Source organism: Odocoileus virginianus, chromosome 11, assembly GCF_023699985.2.
Source record: "Odocoileus virginianus isolate 20LAN1187 ecotype Illinois chromosome 11, Ovbor_1.2, whole genome shotgun sequence".
In the NCBI taxonomy this organism is placed as follows: domain Eukaryota; kingdom Metazoa; phylum Chordata; class Mammalia; order Artiodactyla; family Cervidae; genus Odocoileus; species Odocoileus virginianus.
Genome location: NC_069684.1, coordinates 687,053 through 713,129, shown reverse-complemented (window position 1 = coordinate 713,129; position 26,077 = coordinate 687,053). Strand labels below are relative to the sequence as shown.

Here is a 26,077-nt window from a genome sequence, read left to right as displayed (position 1 = left end):
GGAGGAGGGACACCACGGAGGGAGGAGGGCGGGAGGAGGGACAGCGTGGGGGAGGAGGGCGGGGAGGAGGGACAGCGTGGAGGGAGGAGGGCGGGGAGGAGGGACACCAGGAGGGAGGAGGGCGGGGAGGAGGGACGGCGTGGGGGAGGAGGGCGGGGAGGAGGGACACCATGGAGGGAGGAGGGCGGGGAGGAGGGACACCAGGAGGGAGGAGGGCGGGGAGGAGGGACGGCGTGGGGGAGGAGGGCGGGGAGGAGGGACACCAGGAGGGAGGAGGGCGGGGAGGAGGGACACCATGGAGGGAGGAGGGCGGGGAGGAGGGACACCATGGAGGGAGGAGGGCGGGGAGGAGGGACAGCGTGGGGGAGGAGGGCGGGGAGGAGGGACACCAGGAGGGAGGAGGGCGGGGAGGAGGGACAGCGTGGGGGAGGAGGGCGGGGAGGAGGGACACCAGGAGGGAGGAGGGCGGGGAGGAGGGACGGCGTGGGGGAGGAGGGCGGGGAGGAGGGACGGCGTGTGGGAGGAGGGCGGGGAGGAGGGACACCAGGAGGGAGGAGGGCGGGGAGGAGGGACAGTGTGGGGGAGGAGGGCGGGGAGGAGGGACACCAGGAGGGAGGAGGGCGGGGAGGAGGGACAGCGTGGGGGAGGAGGGCGGGGAGGAGGGACACCATGGAGGGAGGAGGGCGGGGAGGAGGGACACCACGGAGGGAGTAGGGCGGGGAGGAGGGACACCAGGTGGGAGGAGGGCGGGGAGGAGGGACACCATGGAGGGAGGAGGGCGGGGAGGAGGGACAGCGTGGGGGAGGAGGGCGGGGAGGAGGGACGGCGTGGGGGAGGAGGGCAGGGAGGAGGGACACCAGGAGGGAGGAGGGCGGGGAGGAGGGACAGCGTGGGGGAGGAGGGCGGGGAGGAGGGACACCAGGAGGGAGGAGGGCGGGGAGGAGGGACGGCGTGGGGGAGGAGGGCGGGGAGGAGGGACACCAGGAGGGAGGAGGGCGGGGAGGAGGGACAGCGTGGAGGGAGGAGGGCGGGGAGGACGAGGGAGGAGGGCGGGGAGGAGGGACACCATGGAGGGAGGAGGGCGGGGAGGAGGGACGGCGTGGGGGAGGAGGGACGGCGTGGGGGAGGAGGGCGGGGAGGAGGGACACCATGGAGGGAGGAGGGCGGGGAGGAGGGACACCACGGAGGGAGGAGGGCGGGGAGGAGGGACGGCGTGGGGGGAGGAGGGACGGCGTGGGGGAGGAGGGCGGGGAGGAGGGACACCATGGAGGGAGGAGGGCGGGGAGGAGGGACACCACGGAGGGAGGAGGGCGGGGAGGAGGGACGGCGTGGGGGAGGAGGGACGGCGTGGGGGAGGAGGGCGGGGAGGAGGGACACCATGGAGGGAGGAGGGCGGGGAGGAGGGACACCGTGGGGGAGGAGGGCGGGGAGGAGGGACACCAGGAGGGAGGAGGGCGGGGAGGAGGGACGGCGTGGGGGAGGAGGGCGGGGAGGAGGGACACCATGGAGGGAGGAGGGCGGGGAGGAGGGACACCACGGAGGGAGGAGGGCGGGGAGGAGGGACGGCGTGGGGGAGGAGGGACGGCGTGGGGGAGGAGGGCGGGGAGGAGGGACAGCGTGGGGGAGGAGGGCGGGGAGGACAGCGCCTCCACTGGGAACCTCACCCCTGCGTCTGCCCCTGGCTGTGCATCCCGGCCACCGTGCGGACCCACCTGAGGACCTCGGAGTAGCCCTTGGCCGCAGCCACATGCAAGGCAGTGGCCCCCGAGCGCGCCTGCCTCACGTCCACGATCCTGCCACTGTTCAGCCACTGGCGGGCGTCCTGCAGCATCTGCTGCTCCTCCTGCCTCCGCGCCTGCTCGAGATCCAGCCCTGCGGAGGCACGCCGGACAGCTGCTCAGCCGCCGCGACCTGGCTGGCCTGCCTCAGGGCCGACAGCTGGCAGCAGCTCTGTCACCGACCTGGGTGCTCAGCCAACTTAGTCTGCATCAGAAGAGCCACCCCGCCAGGGAGAGGCCGCTCAGCTAAAACAAACAGCACAGACGCAGGCCCGCTAAGGCCAGCACTGTGCTCTCAGCCTTAATTAAGAACGTGAAGACCGGAGGGCTGCTACTGTGTAACACCTGTAAAAGGACACGTCAATCTTTTCACACGTGAAGCCGTCTGAGCCCCCCCACAGTCCTCTGAGGCGAGTGTACGGTGCCACCACCCCCGCCAAACAAGAGGAGAGAACAAATGTGCGGAGGTCAGGTGGCTCATCAGGGCCACAGAACGTCACCTCCTAGGCCCCCGTCTGCTCCTCCTCCCCTTGCTACACCCAAGACTGGGGTCAAGAATCTCAGTTTCAGGTATCATACACTTTTATAAATCAACTCCCTCTAAATCTCATTTCCCTGAGTAGAGAAATATGCTGAGCGAAGCGATGTGGCCTAGAGTTGAGGAGCAGGTGAGCACAGAGACACGTGTGAGGGATTCTGTCTCCCTTCAGAAGGTTGCGGACAAGTTGCTAAGCGTGCCCGTTTTCAGCTGGGCAGGCGCTCGGTTTCCCTTCAGAACGTTGCGGACAAGTTGCTAAGCGTGCCCGTTTTCAGCTGGGCAGGCGCTCGGTTTCCCTTCAGAACGTTGCGGACAAGTTGCTAAGCGTGCCCGTTTTCAGCTGGGCAGGCGCTCGGTTTCCCTTCAGAACGTTGCGGACAAGTTGCTAAGCGTGACCGTTTTCAGCTCGGCAGGCGCTCGGTTTCCCTTCAGAACGTTGCGGACAAGTTGCTAAGCGTGCCTGTTTTCAGCTGGGTAGGCGCTCGGTCTCCCTTCAGAACATTGCGGACGAGTTACTAAGCGTGCCCGTCTTCAGCTGGGCAGGCGCTCGGTCTCCCTTCAGAACGTTGCGGACAAGTTGCTAAGCGTGACCGTTTTCAGCTCGGCAGGCGCTCGGTTTCCCTTCAGAACGTTGCGGACAAGTTGCTAAGCGTGCCCGTCTTCAGCTCGGCAGGCGCTCGGTTTCCCTTCAGAACATTGCGGACAAGTGACTAAGCGTGCCTGTTTTCAGCTGGGTAGGCGCTCGGTCTCCCTTCAGAACATTGCGGACGAGTTACTAAGCGTGCCCGTCTTCAGCTGGGCAGGCGCTCGGTCTCCCTTCAGAACGTTGCGGACAAGTTGCTAAGCGTGACCGTTTTCAGCTCGGCAGGCGCTCGGTTTCCCTTCAGAACGTTGCGGACACGTGACTAAGCGTGCCTGTTTTCAGCTGGGTAGGCGCTCGGTCTCCCTTCAGAACATTGCGGACGAGTTACTAAGCGTGCCTGTTTTCAGCTGGGTAGGCGCTCGGTCTCCCTTCAGAACATTGCGGACGAGTTACTAAGCGTGCCCGTCTTCAGCTGGGCAGGCGCTCGGTCTCCCTTCAGAACGTTGCGGACGAGTTACTAAGCGTGACCGTTTTCAGCTGGGCAGGTGCTCGGTCTCCCTTCAGAACGTTGCGGACAAGTGACTAAGTGTGCCCGTTTTCAGCTGGGCAGGCGCTCGGTCTCCCTTCAGAACGTTGCGGACACGTGACTAAGCGTGACCGTTTTCAGCTCGGCAGGCGCTCGGCCTGCCGCAGCACCTCCGCTCCGCTGCTGGAGCAAGGCAGCCCCGGCTGGCGTGTGAACGCAGCCTGCCTGGCCTGCAGGGATGGCGCCAGGAAGGGCACAGGAGAGAGACCGCCGGGGGACTGCAGACTGGGTGCGCCGGCTCCCCGAAGCTCGGCACGTCCCCACATCTCGGGCCCACACAGCCCTGTGGCGCTTCCAGCAGACGCCCCAAGGCCTGTCCTCCCTGCCCGTAGGCCTGGCGTTACTCGCAACTTTAAAAATAAAAGAACCCAAAGACCTCCAGTAGGAGAATCCTGACCTGTTCTCTGAAGTGGATTCTTCTGAAAATATAAAGTAAGTATTTTCAGTTTCTTCTTCTAATAGCTTCCTCACCGTAACAAACTACCAGAAATTTTCACAATCAGGATGGTTAAAGATCACTTCAGAGGTTGCAACAAACGTCCCACCAGCAGCACGTTCAGCTCTCCTCAAGAACAAAGGTGCAAAGTCAGAGGACTGGCCAGCACTCAGAGGGACACGTGCCTGCTCCTCTACAGACCTCGCCGTGGACGCCGGGCCGGCACTGTGTGCACACGAGGAAGCAGGCGCGCCCTCCTCAGTCTGCCCTGCGGCGTCACAGCCCACTGGCCGCCTGACTACACACGGTGCGCGGCCCAGGGCTGCAGGGATGGGCTGGCTGCGCGTGCCTCTGGAGTCTGGCCTGGCCGATTCACACGCGAGGACTACCAGGGCACGTGCCGTGGGCAGCGACGGCTGACGTGAGCTGACAGAGCGTCACACGGTGATGCATAGGCCCTCTCCTGCCCTCCGACCCCTCAGCTCACCTTGCTTCTTCACCTGTTCCAGAAGAAGGTCCTTCATGGCAGGCTCTTCTGCAAGGTCAGAGGGCACTTCACCTTCGCTGTTGACGATGCCCACGCTGGCTCCGTGGTTAATGAAATACCTATGCAGACAAGATCAGAATCAGCACCCTTTCCAGTGTGAGACCAACAGCACTCCTGTGCCTGGGCTCTGCGCAGAGCATGGTCCCCGTCTGGAGTTTTACTGTGGTCCCAGGAAGGGCACTCCACTAGCATTCAACCATCAGGATCAAAGCGTCTCTATTTCCTGGTAAGAACAACGCCTACAAGTGGGGTTTCTCACACTCATGTTTCTGAACCCCATTCTCTCACTCCCAGTGGGCAGCAAGGCACTTTGTAAACACAAGGGAAACAAGCCACCTTAAAGCTCGCCCCCAGGCTGAGGTCCAACCCAGGCTCCCAGGAGGACTCAGAACACCAGAAATCTGAGTGGAGTCCCCAGAGAGACAGAAAGGAGTGACCCTCACAGACACGCTCCCCATTCCCACCAAGAGCACATTAAACAGTGCTAGGGCACAAAAACAGAACAATAAAGGATAAATTAAAATGTTCCTGGATCTGCCTAAGTTACACGTCCACAGAACTCTCCCTTCAACCAGCCATCTCCGTGAAATCTACACTCTAAGCAGAAATTAAATGACTAAAGAAATAAATCAGTACATTCTAAATAATTAGATTCTATATTGAAAGCCAATACAGTGTTGGATCCTAAAGAAGAAAGGCCTGATAACTTTAATATCTTACACAGATACTTTTTGATTGTCAAAGTACTTTCACGTACAATTATATAATGAGTTTTAAACAACTTTAGGAAGTAGGCTACCTGGGTACTATTAGAGGTAAAGGACAGAGGTTATGGCCCCGTCTTCTGACTTCAAATCTAGTTCATCTTGGCATGGCACTATATCAAGTTACTCTGGGGCCAGTGAGAATCCCAACAATGCCAGAGTGCTCCCAAATACAAGTATTTAAAAGAGAAAGAAAAACTACTTAGACTTCAACTAATCAACAATGCAGTAACCATTTGCAGGTCCCCTTCTACGTTTAAAGGGCACTCATTTTAGGCACACTGAGGCTCCCCTTGGGGCTCACTGGTAAAGAACCCACCTGCCAATGCAGGAGGTACAGGTTCGATCCCTGGATCAGGAAGATCCCCAGGACAAGAGAATGACAACCCACTCCATTATTCTTGCCTGGAAAACCCAGGGACAGAGAAGCCTGGGGGGATACAGTCCACGGGATCATGAAGAGTTAGACACGACTGAATGACCAAACAACAACAACATTTTAAAGACACTGCAGAAGATTAAGAAAAAATACTACATGGCCACTGCATTCAGGAGCTGGCAGAGGAGAATCTGCAGCTATTATTAGACTTAGAGCACATTTTTCGAGGGTACTGCTTTCTCACTACTTAGTACCTGGTATAAACAGAGCATCCATAAATGTGTCTACCTTACAGGTGGACTGCACATAAATAAACTCATCTGACTTTCAGCCATCTCCACTCTCCCTTCACAGACTCAGGAGGACAGACCCTCCGCTGAGGCTAGCCGCTCCCTCTGCTCTCCTTAACTGCACTAAGGCCACCTGCTGCCCTTCACGTCCATGCTCCTTCACCTCCCAACCCTGAGAAATCAAAATGCAAAAAATACATAGGGTGAGCAAGGATACATGCTCCTGGACTGAACTGCACCCTCTCTGCTCACCCTGAACCCTGCACTCTCCTAGAGTCAGCACTGCACACTCACATCTGGACTGATCTGCACCCTCTCTGCTCACCCCGAACCCTGCGCTCCCCCAGAGTCAGCACTGCACACTCACATCTGGACTGAACTGCACCCTCTCTGCTCACCCTGAACCCTGCACTCTCCTAGAGTCAGCACTGCACACTCACATCTGGACTGATCTGCACCCTCTCTGCTCACCCCGAACCCTGCGCTCCCCCAGAGTCAGCACTGCACACTCACATCTGGACTGAACTGCACCCTCTCTGCTCACCCTGAACCCTGCACTCTCCTAGAGTCAGCACTGCACACTCACATCTGGACTGATCTGCACCCTCTCTGCTCACCCCAAACCCTGCGCTCCCCCAGAGTCAGCACTGCACACTCACATCTGGACTGATCTGCACCCTCTCTGCTCACCCCGAACCCTGCGCTCCCCCAGAGTCAGCACTGCACACTCACATCTGGACTGATCTGCACCCTCTCTGCTCACCCCGAACCCTGCGCTCCCCCAGAGTCAGCACTGCACACTCACATCTGGACTGAACTGCACCCTCTCTGCTCACCCCGAACCCTGCGCTCCCCCAGAGTCAGCACTGCACACTCACATCTGGACTGATCTGCACCCTCTCTGCTCACCCCGAACCCTGCGCTCCCCCAGAGTCAGCACTGCACACTCACATCTGGACTGAACTGCACCCTCTCTGCTCACCCCGAACCCTGCGCTCCCCCAGAGTCAGCACTGCACACTCACATCTGGACTAATCTGCACCCTCTCTGCTCACCCCGAACCCTGCGCTCCCCTAGAGTCAGCACTGCACACTCACATCTGGACTGATCTGCACCCTCTCTGCTCACCCTGAACCCTGCACTCTCCTAGAGTCAGCACTGCACACTCACATCTGGACTGATCTGCACCCTCTCTGCTCACCCTGAACCCCGCACTATTCCCAAACACAACAGCTCACTTGCCTCCCACAGTTTGACACTCCCTCCAACTGATGAAACACCCTTCCCTCCCCTCTTTCCTGCTATTATTAAAAAGTTTCCAAGTCTTTCAAAGCCCCTTTCAGAGGCCTTTCCATGTTCTGACAACCGAACCTTCCCTCTTCTTCCTTGGACTCCGCCTCCGGCACTAAGTCTGGGCCTCGGTTGTGACACACGGAGATGTCGAAGCCGCCCCCACCAGCTGACTGCGGCTCCAGGACAACAGCTGTGTCCTCCTCACGGGCATCACCGCCATGACATTCGACGTGCGCTCTCTCTTAGCAACCCACAAACATTGCATGAAATAAACACAACGTCGAACTGCTCCGCTCTGACACCTTTCCCATTCTTTACTGGGTCAGAGGCAAGGTCACTCGGGCACAAAGGCCCTGCTTCTCCCTTTCCTGAGAAGTTCTTGGACCCTGATGGAGACGACTCCTGTCCAGAAATGACCTGGGTCTCGCTGAATCAGAGAGATGAGTGCCAAGTGAGACACCACCCCCAGACCATCCTCATTCTGGGGGCAGGCTAATAGGGCGGAACCTGTCCAGGTTCACACTGTTACCTGAACAACAAGTATCAACCGATGAAGTTTCCTTTCCGCTCTGACCACGCCGTGCAGTACGATGGGACCCACGCCCTCTGCAGCGGTAGTACAGAATCTTAACCACTGGACTGCCAGGGACATGTCTATGAAGTGATATTTATTTTAATCCTGAGGATCTTTACAGTTACCCTGAGGCTCAGAAATACCTGTTAGCTCAATAAACATGTCCTTAAGAAAATAAAGCCTCTCTTGGGATTCCTTAGACGTACATTAGGACGCGGTGCTTTCACAGCCACGGCCCAGGTTCCATCCCTGGTCGGGGAACTCAGATTCCACAAGCCATGCACAACTTGGCCAAAAAAGAAAAATAAGAAAGAAAGAAAATAAAGCCTCTGTGTTCCTCTTAACTCACCACCTTCGTAAGGTCTTTTTGCTACTATTGTAAGGGGTGAACAAAGAAAACGAGATGTGTTCAAAAACTCAGAAGAAATTAGCACCACTAATATAAACAATAAAACCAAACTAAATGCTGTCATTTGGGTCAATCTGCCGCTTCTAAGTTAAACACTTAGTGGTAACAGAAATGTAAGATACCCAGCTAACTAGCAATAAGCCTGAACTCCAAATGAGGAATAAACAGCCCCTAAATCTCTTTTAAAAAATATATCACACAGGGTTGAAATATGAGACTAAAAAGGGTCATCACACTAGAAGGCACTGATTCTTCCCTAGAAAGCGAGTCTGGCTATTCTTCATTTCCACTTGCTTGAATTTTAGAGTTTCTAAAGATTCTGGGAATGAGAGTATAGTTTAAGGTTTCTAAGATACAGAAAGCAAAACAAGGGAATGACTGCACTAATCGTCTCTGAAATACCACTCACAGGCCCCACGGTCGAGGCCCTCAAAGGCGGGCAGCGGCAGGGGGCTCTGCGGGCCTGGGAAGGCGGCCGCACAGACGGGCGGTCAGCGACGCTCAGGAGGGCGAGGACGGCCCGCAGCAGCCTGCGAGGCCTGGTCTAGCTCGCGCCTCTGGGCAGGCCTGCACATGTCTGACTGGTTATCTGTGCGTGAGGAGACGGTGACTCTCACCATCCGCTTCATTCAAGGCAGCATTTGTTCACACTTAAATGCTGAACTTATTTCCAAAGGAACTATGTTCATCCATAAAACCAGGGTAAAGAAACCACAGCAACAGAGTGATGACAGTCACTGTCTGTCCTCAGCTTCCCTTTAAAAGGAGGAAGAGAGATTCCCAGGGTTAGGCCAGCACGAGGCGCCCCGACACCAGGCCGAGCTCTGCCTCTCACCTTCTCGGGGAAAAGCAGAACCCTGATGGAGTGAGATGTGGTAGCTCAGAATCACAAACAAGCCGCCCGAACAGACAGTCAAACACTAGTGAGGAGGGACGAGCACGCTCTGTTCACAGTTCTCAGGTAAATGGACATCTCTGCAGAGGCTGCCTGAGGGTGAGTGGCTTGGGCTGAGGGGCCGCCCCGGAGGGGAGCTCTCCTGCGGGCGCCCACTCCTCAGGACTCTCTAACTCCCTGCAAGCAGCCCCCCACCGTGGGACCCGCCGAAGCGGCTTCCGTGGGGCTGCTCCCAGGCCTCTGCAGAGCTGCCCACACAACTCACCCTGCTGTCCAACAGGAGGCCTATAATGGGCTCCAGGCCTGCAGAAAGGGGCCGTAAAACAACTCAGCTGACTTTCAAAGGACCACAGGAGACCACAGCTTTATTGAGAATTTACCTTAGCAATCCACGGTTATTCTCATCTAGAACACATGTGACTGCCTTATTCTAAAGGTGTTTTTAAAAGTCTCTTATCTCCCTGGCCACCCGTTCACTAAGCAGACACTCACTCCGCACCCCTTCCAGCCCAGACACCGTGTGGTGGGGTTCTTCTACACAAAGGGTGTGGAGAAGCTCTCCAGGTCTGCCCCAGGCGTGTCCAGCTACAGTCGCTAGAAATGGAGCCCAGACAATGCAGCCAACTGAGGCCACCTTTGCCTACCCCAACAAACACGAATCACCAACAGACAGAAGCAACCACAAAAGCTCAGCTAAAACGCTACAGATTTAGCAACTATGTAAAGAGCAGTTATCAAGTATTCCTTAAAAATAACTCAACGGCCCGCTTTCACGACTGCAGTAAAGAGCGGCCTCGGCTGTGTGTGACACTCAGACTCACGAGCAGGGCGTGTGCCCGCCCGTGCCGCCGGCACACTCACTCTGCTATGTTGAGGCAGCCACAGGAAGCTGCCGCGTGCAGGGGCGTCCAGCCCTCGCTGTCCTGCTGGTTGACGCTCGCTCCGTTCTCCACCAGGAACTTCACCATGTCCAGGTTTTCGTCAATGCAGGCCTGCAAAGAAAAGCCCATCACTGACTCAGCAAGCACGTGCGGGGACCGTGCGGCGGTGTCAGCGAACAAGGCCTGTCCAGCCCCTGCGTCCTTAAGAGTGTCCTGGGGGGCTGCTCAGCGCTGGGATCTTAGGCAAACCCCCCAACTCCCTCCCTGCCTCAATGCTCAGCTGTGAAAGCGGCATAATGGTAACTGATCGCATCACAGTGGCACGAGGACTAACCAAGGAGAGTGATCGCTGAAGTGCTGTTTCATCACGTTACCCAAGAGCAATGTCAGGAACCACTGATTTGCCTGTGCATCTTAAAGGCTCAAATACACCTTTCTCAGCAGGAAGCTGCAGTTGAAGTTCCAGGGCTGCTAAACCATCTCTGCTCTGGCGAGAGGGTGCAGTGAGCCTTCAAACAGAAGCAGTGTATTTCCTTTCCATGTACCTTCCAAACAGCTGCAGACAACACGGCAAGTATGTCTGCACAACAGTCAGGAAGGCAGAGAAGCTTCCAAATAAAGGCTGCAAGCCCACTCTGAGCCAGCAAGAAAAGCCACAAACAGCAGGGAAGGCCGCCAAGAGCCAAAGGCCGTCTGAGCACACCTAGAGGACAGAAGTGGGTGACAGCCCACAGGGACAGAGGCGGCCGTCCTCCCCGCTGCGGTGGACCCACAGGGACAGAGGCGGCCGTCCTCCCCGCTGCGGTGGACCCACAGGGACAGAGGCGGCCGTCCTCCCGGCTGCGGTGGACCCACATGGACAGAGGTGGCCATCCTCGCCGCTGCGGTGGACCCACAGGGACAGAGGCGGCCGTCCTCCCAGCTGCGGTGGACCCAGAAGGGCGGGGACGCTTCAGCGCCCAGAGACAAGTGAGATTGCCTTTTTAAAAACTTCTCTTAGCCCCTCCTACGCAACAGAAAAAGAAAAAAAAAAAAAAAGTTAAAACTTTAGCGGAGAACAACTATCCAGGTCAAGCTGACTTTTGTAACACTGTTAATACCTGACCTGCCCCTCTCACTGGGCTGAGGCCTGCACTCAGACACACACAGCCCCACGGGGAGAAGCCCAGGAGCCTCCGAGGAGGAAAACAAGCGCTGAGGCCGGTTTCCCTCGGTAATGACCCTGAAGAAGCCCGTAACTAAGCCTCAATCACGGATTCTCAGTGTCCTCAACGCTCTCCGACACAACAGTAAATATGCACGCAGCCTTTCTCCACGTCCCGAGCTCAGAGCCGACTCTAAGCACAAAGCATCTGTGTATCTGCCCGAGCTCCCAGATGAACAAGCAGCTTTCTTCACAGATGCTACTTTACTCAGAAGAACAAACAGGTAAACCTATGACGATCAGGGCTCGAAAATGAAAAGTGAGCCTGTCACTTCAAAAGAAAAGAAACCTAGTATTTTTTGCCAAGGACAAAATTTGGCATCCAATTAAAATCGGAATTCTGAAAAAATACGCACTACCAAGAACTTGACAGCTTCCTAATATTCAGTTTTCCAATGTGACCAGTGGGATTATCAACAAAGGTGATTTTTTTTTATACTGTAAACAGAAATAGATACTAAGATCTGGAAGATCTGTGTAACTCAATGAACCTATATTTTCCACAAAAGCAAATTCATGTGTGAGAAAACCAAGCAAGGTAAAAAGTCCACTCAAAACAGAGGTCAAATGCTGGACTTTAACGTCACAAAGTAAGGAAACTCCACTGCTGTGGTTTCAGATTCCACACTGTGACTAATACTCGAGAAGCTACTCTTACTGGCATTTCAGCACAGCACCAAGGACACCCGTAGCTGTCTGAACAGACTATTAAAATACTCCCCCCTCTTCCAAACAGACACCCATGTGAGCCCAGATCCGCCTCATACACATTCACCAAAACAATTATCACAGGAGACAGAATGCGGACACTCGAGAGACCGGCACCAAGGCAGAGCAGAGCCGCTCTCCTCGCCGCGCCGCAGCGTCGATGGGCTACTTGGTTTCGGTTCTGAAAGTACATGGCTCTTTTCCACCGAAACACGTGGTTTCTACAAACATGTAATGGGCTATTGCTATTTTAACTCAGTTATTAAGCACATAGTTTCAAGATTTTTCAGTAATATGTAATAATACTTATGAACTGAAGCTCTTTAAGGTCCTGAATAAATTTTTAGAATGTCAAGGATTACTTAGATCAAACAGTTTGAGAACTGATGTCTTCAATGAAACATACCAAGGGATGTTTTACGGTGATAATGAGCAACTGGGAAAGTCTGAGGGCAGGAGGATGAGATGGATGGTGGCATCATTGCCTCAATGGACATGAGTCTGAGCAAACTCTGGGAGACAGTGAAGGACAGGGAAGCCTGGTGAATTGCAGTCGTGGGTGGGGGTGGGGTGGGGGCAGGTCACAAAAAGTGACCTGACATAGCATGGGCAACCACTTAAACAGCAAAAGATTAATTACTGTGGGGGGGGGGGGGAATTCAAGCCAGAACTCTGCGGGTAACTACAATACTTAAGAAGGGTCTATCCTAGCAAGAGCACCGAAAAAGAAACCTCTCCAGATAAACCTCATGTCAATCTCATTTAGAAACAAAGACTGGATGACAAGCAGTTGATTCAATCTAGAGGATATTTATTTAATTAGGTAATCTTGGCTGAAGATTCACTTTATGGCAAATAGATGGGGAAATTATGGGAACAGTGAGAGACTTTATTTTCTTGGGCTCCAAAATCACTGCAGAGGGTGACTGCAGCCATGCAGCCATGCATGCTCCTTGGAAGATAAGCTATGACCAACCTAGACAGTGTATTAAAAAGCAGTGACATTAATTTGCCAACAAAGGTCCATCTAGTCAAAGCTATAGATGTGAGAGTTGAACTATAAAGAAAGCTGAGTGCCAAAGACTTGATGGTTTTGAACTGTGGTGTTGGAGAAGACTCTTGAGAGTCCCTTGGACTGCAAGGAGATCCAACTAGTCAGTCCCAAAGGAAATCAGTCCTGAATATTCACTGGAAGGACTGATGCTGAAGCTGAAACTTCAATACTTTGGCCACCTGATGCGAAGAACTGACTCACTGAAAAAGACCTGATGCTGGGAAAGATTGAAGGCAGGAGGAGAAGGGGACAACAGAGGATGAGATGGTTGGATGGCATCACTGACTTGATGAGTTTGAGCAAGCTCCGGGAACTGGTGAAGGAGAGGGTCACAAAGAGTCGGACATGACTGAGCTGAACTGACTGAAGAAATCTGGGATAGACACCAGGTCACTCAGGTCTGACCTTAATCAAACCCCTTATGATTATATAGTGGAAGTGACAAATAGATTCAAGGGATTAGATGCAATAGACAGAGTGCGTGCAGAGCTATGGACGGAGCTGTGCAACCCTGCATAGGGAAGCAGTAACCAAAACCATCCCAAAGAAAAAGTACAGGAAGGCAGAGTGGCTGTCTGAGGAGGCCTCACAGCTAGGCTGGAAAAGGAAAGTGAAGGGCAAAGGAGGAAGGGAAAGGCACACTCAAATAAAAGCAGAGTTCCAGAGAATACCAGGGGGAGAGAAGAAAGCTTTCTTAAGTGAACAGTGCAAAGAACTAGAGGAAAACAATAGAATGGGAAAGACTAGAGATCTTTTCAAGAAAACTGAGATACCAAGGGAACATTTCATGGAAAGATGAGCATGATAAAGGACAGAAATAGTATGGACCTAACAGAACCAGAAGATATTAAGAAGAGGTGGCAAGAATACACAAAAAAAGGTCATAATGACCTGGATAACACGATGATATGGCCACTCACCTAAAGCCAGACATTCTGAAGTCTGAAGTCAAATGGGCCTTAGGAAGCATCACTACCAACAAAGACACTGGAGGTGATGGAATTCCAGTTGAGCTATTTCAAATCCTAAAAGATGATGCTGTGAAAGTGCTGCCAGCAAACTTGGAAAACTCAGCACGGGACTGGAAAAGGTCAGTTTTCATTCCAATCTCAAAAAAGGGCAACGCCAAAAAATGTTCAAACTACAGTATAATTGCTTTCATCTCACACGCTAGCAAAGTAATGCTCAAAATTCTCCAAGCTAGGCTTCAACAGTACATGAACGGAGAACTTCCAGATGTTCAAGCTAGATATAGAAAAGGCAGAAGAATCAGAGGATTAAATTGTCAACATCTGCTATATCATAGAAAAAGAAAGGGAGGTCCAGAAAAACATCTACTTCTGTTTTATTGACTCTGCTAAAGCCTTTGACTGTGTGTATCACAGCAAAGTGTGGAAAATTCTTACAGAGATGGGAATACCAGGCCACCTTACCTGCCTCCTGAGAAATCTATATGCAGGTCAAGAAGCAAGAGAACCAGACATGGAACAATGAACTAGTTCAAAATTGGGAATGGGGTACATCAAGGCTATATATTATCACCCTGCTTTTTTAACTTTTATATGCAGAGTACATCACGAGAAACACCAGGCTGGATGAAGCACAAGCTGGAATCAAGATTGCCTGGAGAAATACCAACAACCTTGGATATGCAGATGTTACCATTTTAATGGCAGAAAGTGAAGAGCAACTAAAAAGCCTCTTGATGAAAGTGAGAGAGAGTGAAAAGGGTGGCTTAAAACGCAACATTCAAAAAACTAAGATCATGGCATTTGGTTCCATCACTTCATGTCAAACAGAAGGGGAAAAAATGGGAGAAATTTTATGTTCTTGGGCTCCAAAATCACCGCAGAAAGTGACTGCAACCACGAAATCAAAGGATGCTTGCTCCTTAGAAGAAAGGTTATGACAAATGTAGACAGTGTTTTAAAAAGCACAGACATCACTTTGCTGACAAAGGTCTGTAGAGTCAAAACTATTGGTTTTCCAGTAGTCATGTTCAGACGTGAGAGTTGGACTATGAAGAAGGCTGAGCGCAGGAGAATTGATGCTTTCAAAAACTCTGGTGCTGGAGAAGACTCTTTAGAGTCTCTTGGACAGCAAGGAGATCAAACCAGTCAATTCTACAGGAAATCAACCCTGAATATTCATTGGAAGGACTGAAGCTGGAGCTCTAATACTTTGGCCACCTCGTGTGAAGAGCAGACTCAATGGAAAAGACCCTGATGCTGGGAAAGAATGAGGGCAGGGGGAGGAGGGGGCAACAGAGCGGAAGATGGCTGGACGGCATCACCGACTCAGCGGACGCGAGTCTGAGCGAGCTCCGAGAGACAGTGGAGGACAGGGAGGCCTGATGCACTGCAGTCCACGCCCATGGGGTCACAGAGAGTCGGACATGACTCAGCGACTGAACAACAGATGATCTTAGTTACAAAAACAGCTTGTTCATTTCCCCCAAACCACTTGATACTCTTTTTACAATTAGCGGAATTAGCTAAACATCTTAACCTCGATTTGATTTGATGTCATGTATTCCTCCAACCTGACCTTCTGAGGCCAGATGACTTTTATAGCCAGTATTCAAAATAGCCTTTTTTTCAACCGGCAGTTTCAAAAAATAAAAATTTTTCCTATTATGTTTGCTTAGGTTGATCAATTCTACAAGCTTTCCTCATTTATACTTCCTTGCCATGTAAAATATTTCATAACTATTCATAATATTATGAACCATTTTGTAATTAAGATTATCAGTGAATCTCTCACACCCTGCATGTCTGCCAGTCTGCAATCCCACAGGTTAAGATTCAGCTAACCCCCTGCAGAATATGTCACTAAAAACTGCTAATACCTTAACTGGAAGGATGGAAGAGGGTATACTCAAATAGGTACTGAAGTCCAAGGAGGAGAATGTGCTTCGGAGGCTAAGGACACTCCCTGCCCAGGCGTCATGTAACGTGTCAGGACGGCCCAATGTGCCCTCGGGGCCTGTGCCAGCAGCAGGAGTCGACTGCTCCTCACCTGGCTGCAAAGTCTCTCTGGCGCGGGACGGAGAACAGTCTGGACACTTAGCCAGGTGCCATACCATCACCAGGCAGAATTCTGGGAGCCAATGTTCTCAAGATGTTTCTTCATCCTTAGAAGGCTGTGCCAAATTCCAGAGGTAACACAACCCCAGCGAGCCAGGTATCGGACAGGAGAAACCTCTCTGCTCTTCCCCCCTCACATCTCCCTTCCTTCTCTTCACCTCATAGTAACTTCAGCTCTCTTCTTTGCAGTTTCATCATCATTCCTGTCTATGAGCCTCACATCCCTGATACGGCATTTACGTAGGGTGACACTGTGAGGATGTCCGAGACGATGACGGACAGCCGGCCTCATCTGACAGTGCCCGTCTCCAGAGAGCCACCTGGGAGGAAACAGCAGGACAGCGGTCAGCTGCCCCTCGCCCGGCGTTCCACAGGGCGTGGCAGGAGCCAGGCAGACCTGCGCCCACGACCCAGCCCTGCCAGTGCACACAGCCCCGAGTGAGGACCGGGAATGCCACCTGCCTCGCAGGCCTGTGTGAGGATTAAAGAAGATAAACCCTTGGCACGGCACCTGGCATTGTTGCTTTTAAGCTAATGGTTTAACTAAACGGCAACAACTTCCCCAGGAAAAAGCATAAATCCTACTTTACTCCTCACGTACCACTGCCCTCCAGCTCTAGGCTTTGAGCTAGAGCCTGTTCCTTAAGCCTGCCTTCAGGAAGTTCCCTGTAGCGCCTAGGATGCTGTGGGGTCCTACAGTCAGAAGCCACAGGAATCAAACAGTATGTCCACAGTCAACTAGAGAGGACTGCTGTCGGGGAGACCAGTCCACAAAGTTGTAGGCAGTCCTTCTCAGGATTCATCTAGGAGTGACCGTTCTCTGTTGTTTTGGGGAATTTTTTTCCCTCTAGGAGGGTTTCCATGGTGGCTGAAGAATCCGCCTGCAATGCGGGAGACCTGGGTTTGGGTCTCTGGGTTGGGAAGATCCCCTGAAGAAGGGAACAGCTACCCAGTCCAGTATTCTTGCCTGGAGAATCCCCAAGGACAGAAGAGCCTGGCAGGCTGCAGTGCACGAGGTCGCAATGAGTCGGACCCGACTGAGCGACTTTCCCTTTCACTAGGAGAATGAGTGTGACTGAAGTCAAGGAAGACAAATGAATAGTCCCTGGAAGGCTTCTCAGCTAAACGGAGACTAAATTTAGACGCCTCTGCCCACTGCCTCTGCAGCTGCGCCGCTGCCTCCTCCAGGCCTCGGCGGGAGGGCAGGCAGGCGGCCACCTAGAAAGCCACAGCTGGGGCCACGGCCCCCACGCAGGGCTGCACGCGCCTCCCCACGGACAGGCCTTCCCCTTGAACAGGCCAAAACACTAAACAGCTTTCTGATGTCACTTTTGACACAGAGTATTACTAAAGCAACAACCTGTTCTAAGCTCCTTGAGAAAAGGAGATATTATTTAATTACCAGTCCAGAAAGCTACCAGAGAAACTGCCAGTCATTTAAAGCTTCCTAAAATCAGCATGTCACAGTTCCCTGGCAATGAGCATCTCTCCTCCAGGAAAAAGACTTGACTTCACAGCCTGGAGAAAGGGGAGCACCGCGCCCCTCCACTGTAGCTTGCCCTGCCCTCTCTCTATCAGAGGCAGGAGCAGCTGACGGCTGACCAGCGCCAGCGTTAATCTGGGAGTACAACAGAGGCCTTACAGAACAAAGCTGCCTCCATCCCCAAAATAGCCTGCAACTGTCACCACCAGCAAGCGCCACTGACCCCAGAGCTGACCTTGCTGCTGTGTCTCAGGATGCTGCTGAGACTACCTGCCCTGGCCCGGAACAGACCCCCCAGCCCGTCCACTCTGGCACAGGCGGCGCACTGACGCTGGGCCCCGGGCAGCAGGGTTTCCCAGCCTTGATTCCACAGATCATGCTGGGGATGCTGCTGCTGGGGACATGGCCCCTTCCACACCTTTCACTATCTTGTCCTCTATCCTCCAAATTTGTATAACCCAGTAATAATAATTTATATAGTCTATATAACTCAAAATTTATGTAATTCCCAAAATTATGCAATGTCTACCTTATGCTGAAAACCCTAAATGCTTGGAGGTAACAGCAAAGAGCCAAATTTCTTTCACACAAGCGCATATCACCAAACTCCCTGAATCGCCTGTATGCAAGTCTCAAGTCCACCAGCAAAGCCAGGATGCAAATTCCATGAGGGAGGGCTCTCTGGCTATTTGTTCACTGATCGATCCCAAATACCAAGACTGCACCAGGCACCCAGCAGTTCCCCAACAGACGTCTGTGGAGAAGAATGAACACCCAAACACACAGAAAGTCCCATTTTCTACAGATTCAGGTGACTCCCGGCTACATGGACTCACCCAAAGGCCTCTCCAGGCTCATCCCACTGACAGCAGACAGCACGTCCCAGTGTGGGCTGACCCCACTGAGGACGGCATGCTGACGCCCGCACGTCTCGCGCTGGGCACGCATCTCCATCCACTGGGCAGCAGCTGAACGGTGGCCCAGCAGGGTAAGGCCACGTCCTAATGCCAGAAGCTGGAGAGGGGGACGCAACTCACACAAGAGGGCCCTGCGGGCGTAGGCAGGTTACGGTCTCCAGGTGCGGAGGCGTCCTGGGTGACCTGAGGGGCCCCAAATACAACCAGCGTCCTGCCAAGAGGCAGACAAGCAGGCAAGGGAGACTGGCGAAGGCAGAAGAGGGGCAGCAGCATGCCCGGGGCAGAGCGTGGAGAGAGCCGGCTGTCGCCAGGAGCCGGGGCACTAGAGGAGAGCCTCTCCCTGGAGCTCCGGGGCCAGGGCGGCCCCATCGCACCCTGACTTCAGGCTTCAGCCTCCTGCCTCGAGAGCTGTGAGGTGACAGGCTCCTGCTGCTGCCAGCCACCAGGCCTGTGGTGGTCGGCCACAAACCATGGGGCACCGACACGGCTGACACAGAGTGGATGTCAGCTCCGCGAGGACCGGCAGCGCCCTCGGGGCCAACACGGTCACCGCAGCTAGTCACCACATCTCTGCCGGATGAAAATGGTCAGGAAATGAACTACACCACTTCTTAAGACACAGCTGCATTTTACCAGAAGGTTTTAAAATCAATTTTCAGCCTGAAGAGCAAATGCCCTGAAAGGCCTGACCACGTGCTCGTGTTGGGCACGCTGCTGAAAGTACTGCCTGAGGACCGGGGCCAAGGTGGGCGGGGACGTGGAGGACTGAACCACGAGGCTGCTGGGACCCGACACAGCTCAGCTCACAGCCCCCTGGCTCCAACAGGGCAGCCTCAGCACGCCACCAGAACGCCTTCGGGCGGAGTCCAGGCGACCCAGGCCTCAGTACGTTTGGAAATCTTGGCCCTGAGCAGTAAGCCCTTCAAAAAGGCTCTACCACACTGTAGCTCAACCGCCTGACCCACAACTGAGGCAAGCGTCCACTGCGGCCACGATACAGCGTGTCCGTCAGGGAGGCGGGGATCACGGCGGCAGGCTGTCCAACGCGACAGGTACCCCGGCACCGCCAGCCTGACCCAGGCCTCAGGGCCGCGGGCGGCTTGGCCCAGCAGCAAGAACTATATCTGAGGATGTGCTCAGCGCTCAGGCCGGCTCTGGACACAGATCTGTGGCCTTTCAGGAGAGACAGCCAACAGAGGCAGCACAAGCATTTTCCATGGAGCGTCACATGACAGAGACTCATGTTCTCAGCAAACTGGCATCCTGTCCCCAAGGCTGTGGCCGTCTATAATCTGCGGCCAGAGAAACCTTCCTTCAGTTAAGAGCAAGCGCCTTACTGTCTAAGGTGGACACTGCTCCGGTTTCAAACGTATGCTCACTCTGGGTCTAACAGGAGTGCCTAAAAATGCCACCACCCTTACCCTTCAAATAAGGTCGCCCTCAACCGTCCCTGTGCATTTAAATGAAGAAACGCCCACTGAGTTGTCAGACAAGCATCACCGTGGCAACTTCTGTACTACAAAGGCTGTGCCCAGCTACCCTAACATGTCATCGAGGCGGCTTTTTGAAAAGTCAAGGAGAAGATGCAGGGCCTGGAAGATGAACGCAGCATCTTCTCAAAGCCCACAGTCCGTCTCAGACAGAAATTCTGGAGTCCAGTCTCCAAACCTGAACCCTGTCCCTCGCTGACAGTCCTAATACTGAGGACCGTGAGTGAGGCGAGTAACTGCAGCCAATCCCAGGCGTGCGCTTCTCAGGCCAGGGGTGTGTGTGGCCGGATGGAGCTGCCTTGTAAGCGGGGAGAAGGGCCCTGGAGAAGCCATCTGCTCACAGCTCGCATGCACTGGGCCAAGGCCCACCAGGTCGTGACTCAGCCTGAGGAGCGAGGCCCCAGACAGGCCTGTGCTGAGGAGACCCGGTGGAGCGAAGCCCCGGGACAGGCCTGTGCTGAGGAGACCCGGAGGAGTGAAGCCCCAGGACAGGCCTGGGCTGAGGAGACCCGGCGGAGCGAGACCCCGGGACAGGCCTGGGCTGAGGAGACCCAGCGGAGCAAGGCCCCGGACAGGCCAGTACTGAGGAGACCCGGCGTAACGAGACCCCGGGACAGGCCTGTGCTGAGGAGACCCGGAGGAGCGAGGCCCCGGACAGGCCAGTGCTGAGGAGACCCGGCGTAACGAGACCCCGGGACAGGCCTGTGCTGAGGAGACCCGGAGGAGCGAGGCCCCGGACAGGCCAGTGCTGAGGAGACCTGGCGTAACGAGACCCCGGGACAGGCCTGTGCTGAGGAGACCCTGAGGAGCGAGGCCCCGGACAGGCCAGTGCTGAGGAGACCCGGCGTAACGAGACCCCAGGACAGGCCTGTGCTGAGGAGACCCGGTGGAGCGAGGCCCCGGGACAGGCCTGGGCTGAGGAGACCCGGTGGATCGAGGCCCCGGGACAGGCCAGTGCTGAGAAGACCCGGCGGAGCGAGACCCCGGGACAGGCCTGGGCTGAGGAGACCCGGAGGAGTGAAGCCCCGGGACAGGCCAGTGCTGAGAAGACCCAGCGGAGCGAGACCCCGGGACAGGCCTGGGCTGAGGAGACCCAGCGGAGCGAGGCCCCGGACAGGCCAGTGCTGAGGAGACCCGGCGGAGCGAGACCCCGGGACAGGCCTGGGCTGAGGAGACCCAGCGGAGCGAGACCCCGGACAGGCCTGGGCTGAGGAGACCCAGCGGAGCGAGACCCCGGGACAGGCCAGTGCTGAGGAGACCCGGCGGAGTGAAGCCCCGGGACAGGCCAGTGCTGAGGAGACCCGGCGGAGTGAAGCCCCGGGACAGGCCAGTGCTGAGGAGACCCGGCGGGGCGAGGCCCCGGGGAGAGGCCTACCTGAGGAGACCTGGCAAGCGAGATCCCGGGACAGGCCTGTGCTGAGGAGACCCAGCAGAGCAAAGCTCCGGGGAGAGGCCTGTGACCCGCCTGAGGAGACCCGGCGGAGTGAGGCTCCTGGGACAGGCCTGCGCCGGCGCTGAGGGGCGTGCAGCAGCCAGGACAGTCAGCAGGAGGGGACCCAGCCCACAGACGCAGGAGCCAGCCCCGAAAAGGGACCTGAGCTGCTTCAGGTCACACATTAGGTGAGGAAGCCCCTGAAGTTTCTCCCCACCAAGTTAGAGCTACCCACCACAGCACTGACGGGTCAGGCTCAAGATTCCACTCGGCCCACGGAGCAGCGGTAACACCTGACACTATCTTCCTAAAAGCAGACATCACGAGGAACATGGCCGACTGCTGATCCGAGCTGCTCACGGCTGCCTAGACTAAACGCAAAGCACAAAGACCCCATGAAAGCACTTGGGTTCTGTCTGCTCATTAGCAGAGTCAAGAGTGGAAACCCCTCTCAGAGCTTGGCTACCTGTCCCACCCTCAGCCCCCAGGCAGCCTCGCCAGCTGGCACGCAGAGTACACAGCTGTGCTGTGAAAAGGGGTTTTCTATTTAACTCCAGACCAGCCTGTGCCCATGAACAAGTGCTTCACAAGCTGCAGAGTGCGATCTAAAAGCGAGGGCACAGGCAATGCTCCAGGGCTGCCGAGCAAGCCTCACAAAGAAGGCGGGCAGTTCTGGGGCCTGGGCTGGGTGAGGAGAGGAGTTACAGGAAGATGAGGTTCTCAGAAAGTATCACGTAAACCAGCACAGCACGTTTTACTAAACAGGAAGGACCATTTCCTAGCGTATCTTCATGCAGAGCTTTGCGCCGGCAAAGCTCCGTGTCAGTCCGCGTCACCTCCTTAGAGCCGCACACGGCAGGGGCACAGGGAACACGAAATGCACACCCGCCCCGTGCAGCTCGGCCGCCAGGAGGGCGGGCTGGGCTCAGCCCCGACGGCCAGTCAGGAGCCCCATGTTCGTGGATGAGAGATCGCCGCGTGCTTCCATTCCCCATCTGCAAAACAGCCACACCAACCACAGAGCCTGCGTCACGGGCCACACACCGATCACAGATCACAGGGCCACGTCATGGGTCACACACCAACCACAGAGCCCGCGTCATGGGTCACACACGAGTGAGGGCACACCACCGATCACAGGGCCGCGTCACGGGCCACACACCGATCACAGATCACAGGGCCACGTCATGGGTCACACACCAACCACAGAGCCCGCGTCATGGGTCACACACGAGTGAGGGCACACCACCGATCACAGGGCCGCGTCACGGGCCACACACCGATCACAGATCACAGGGCCACGTCATGGGTCACACACCAACCACAGAGCCCGCGTCATGGGTCACACACGAGTGAGGGCACACCACCGATCACAGGGCCGCATCACGGGCCACACACCGATCACAGATCACAGGGCCACGTCATGGGTCACACACCAACCACAGAGCCCGCGTCATGGGTCACACACGAGTGAGGGCACACCACCGATCACAGGGCCGCGTCACGGGCCACACACCGATCACAGATCACAGGGCCACGTCATGGGTCACACACCAACCACAGAGCCCGCATCATGGGTCACACACGAGTGAGGGCACACCACCGATCACAGGGCCGTGTCACGGGCCACACACCAATCACAGATCACAGGGCCACGTCATGGGTCACACACCAACCACAGAGCCCGTGTCATGGGTCACACATGAGTGAGGGCACACCACTGATCACAGGGCCGCGTCACGGGCCACACACTGATCACAGATCACAGGGCCACGTCATGGGTCACACACCAACCACAGAGCCCGCATCATGGGCCACACACGAGTGAGGGCACACCACTGATCACAGGTCCGCGTCATGGGTCACACACCGATCACAGGGCCGCGTCATGGGTCACACATGAGTGAGGGCACACACCGATCACAGGGCCGCGTCATGGGTCACACACCAACCACAGAGCCTGTGTCATGGGTCACACACGAGTGAGGGCACACCACTGATCACAGGGCCGCATCATGGGCCACACACCAATCACAGGGCCGCGTCATGGGCCACATACCAATCACAGGACCGCGTCATGGGTCACACACCGATCACAGGGCCACGTCATGGGTCACACACGAGTGAGGGCACACCACCAATCACAGGGCCGCGTCATGGGCCACACACCGATCACAGATCACAGGGTCACGTCATGGGTCACACACCGATCACAGGGCTGCGTCATGGGTCACACACCAACCACAGAGCCTGAGTCATGGGTCACACACGAGTGAGGGCACACCACTGATCACAGGGCCGCGTCACGGGCCACACACCGATCACAGATCACAGGGCCACGTCATGGGTCACACACCAACCACAGAGCCCGCATCATGGGCCACACACGAGTGAGGGCACACCACTGATCACAGGTCCGCATCATGGGCCACACACCGATCACAGATCACAGGGTCACGTCATGGGTCACACACCGATCACAGGGCTGCGTCATGGGTCACACACCAACCACAGAGCCTGAGTCACGGGTCACACACGAGTGAGGGCACACCACCGATCACAGGGCCACATCATGGGTCACACACCAATCACAGAGCCCGTGTCATGGGCCACACACGAGTGAGGGCACACCACTGATCACAGGGCTGCGTCACGGGCCACACACCGATCACAAATCACAGGGCCACGTCATGGGTCACACACCAACCACAGAGCCCGCATCATGGGCCACACACGAGTGAGGGCACACCACTGATCACAGGTCCGCGTCATGGGCCACACACCGATCACAGATCACAGGGTCACGTCATGGGTCACACACCGATCACAGGGCTGCGTCATGGGTCACACACCAACCACAGAGCCTGAGTCATGGGTCACACACGAGTGAGGGCACACCACCGATCACAGGGCCACATCATGGGTCACACACCAATCACAGAGCCCGTGTCATGGGCCACACACGAGTGAGGGCACACCACTAATCACAGGGCCGCGTCATGGGCCACACACCGATCACAGATCACAGGGTCACGTCATGGGTCACACACCGATCACAGGGCTGCGTCATGGGTCACACACCAACCACAGAGCCTGAGTCATGGGTCACACACAAGTGAGGGCACACCACTGATCACAGGGCCGCGTCACGGGCCACACACCGATCACAGATCACAGGGCCACGTCATGGGTCACACACCAACCACAGAGCCCGCGTCATGGGTCACACACAAGTGAGGGCACACCACCAATCACAGGGCCGCGTCACGGGCCACACACCGATCACAGAGCCCGCGTCATGGGCCACACACGAGTGAGGGCACACCACTAATCACAGGGCCGCGTCATGGGCCACACACCGATCACAGATCACAGGGCCGCGTCGTGGGCCACACACCGATCACAGGGCCGCGTCATGGGCCACACACGAGTGAGGGCACACAGGGCGCTGAGTGTGCAGCATCGAGTCAGATGCTCTGTGAGTACTAGTGGCTACCATGACTGTATTCTGTATATTATCATCCGTGCTTAGTCCCTAGGAAAAGGCAAAAGGTATCCACTGCATTTAGAGTAAACGGAAATATGGTGCAAACCCTGGGTGAGTTCAGACCACAGCAGTCAGGCCCTACCATTAACAAGAGAAGGACGTACATGAGAAGAGGTCAGAGGACAGGGACACAGGAGAGCAGCTCACGGGGCTCTGCGCCATAGACCGGGTTTTGCCAGGACAGGATCACCGGCTGTCGAAAGCCATCAAGTCCCCTGTTAGCACAAGAGGAACAGCTCCCCAGCTGGGAAGACAGATCCAGCACTGACACACATCACTGAGAACAGGATAAGAACTCTTCTTAGTGACGTGTCCAGGATGTGAGGCGCTTGTCATTGACTTAGGGAGCATTTTCTGAGGCCTATATTATGCCAGACACAGTCCTTTGGAAGACCGGGAGGAATCAAAAATGAGTAAGACTTGACCATTTAGTGGTAGAACAGTCATTCCAATATACATGTCACAGGAATGAGACTCTAACATAAGAGGTATGTACAGTGTCGGAGCATAGCAAGATGTCATGAACTCTGTCTGGGGGTCATGGGGAGCACCTCCCAAAATGGATGTTATTCACCCCTGTTATAAAGGTGAAGGCGTCACCAGGTGGAAACACAGGCATAAAGAGAATCAGAAGAAAGTGAAGTGAAAGTCACTCAGTTGTGTCCAACTCTTTGGGACCCAATGGACTATATACAGTCCATGGAATTCTCCAGGAAAGAGAACTGGGGCAGGCAGCCTTTCCCTTCTCACGGGGTCTTCCCAACCAAAGATCGAGTCCAGGCCTTCCGCACTGCAGGCGGATTCTTTACCAGCTGAGCCACAAGGGAAGCCCAATTAGAAGAAAGGGAACAGGATACACAAAGGTCTAGAGGACAGGAGAAAACTGGTTTTCTGGAATGGTGAAGAGTTTGGCCAGTCTGCACTCCACTGGGGGTGGGGCCCACATGAACACGGGCACAGGGCTTCGCCTGCCAGACTGAAGCGCTCGGACAGGCGGGCAGCGTGGAGTGCAGCAGTGAAGGCCGACCCGGACAGACTAACGCTACCCTGAGGGCTGCAGGGAGGGCCTGCGGCTTTGAAGTGCATCCGAGGGTAAGAACAGATGCCCGACCTGCCAGCAGGAAGAGCCTCGCAGGCTGCCCAAGGGAAGCAGCTACAGCGGGGCCAGAGGAGGGGCCCGGAAGGGGGTACTGGCGTGGAGGC

At 55.5% G+C, this 26,077-nt stretch overlaps 1 protein-coding gene across 7 annotated transcripts in view; it reads right to left on the bottom strand.

The window, feature by feature from the left end:
• Positions 1–26,077, bottom strand: part of PPP1R12B (protein phosphatase 1 regulatory subunit 12B) — a 171,197-nt gene that overhangs the window by 106,301 nt on the left and 38,819 nt on the right. For 6 of the 7 annotated variants that reach the window (XM_070473799.1, XM_070473800.1, XM_070473797.1 and 3 more), the window contains exons 2-4: positions 9,934–10,064; positions 4,409–4,527; positions 1,713–1,872 (exon numbers count right to left, since the gene is read on the bottom strand). In XM_070473799.1, coding sequence (XP_070329900.1) covers positions 1,713–1,872; positions 4,409–4,527; positions 9,934–10,064 — 410 coding nt within the window. The remainder of the gene's footprint in view (positions 1–1,712; positions 1,873–4,408; positions 4,528–9,933; positions 10,065–26,077) is intronic. The other variant, XM_070473798.1, reaches the window with a different exon arrangement.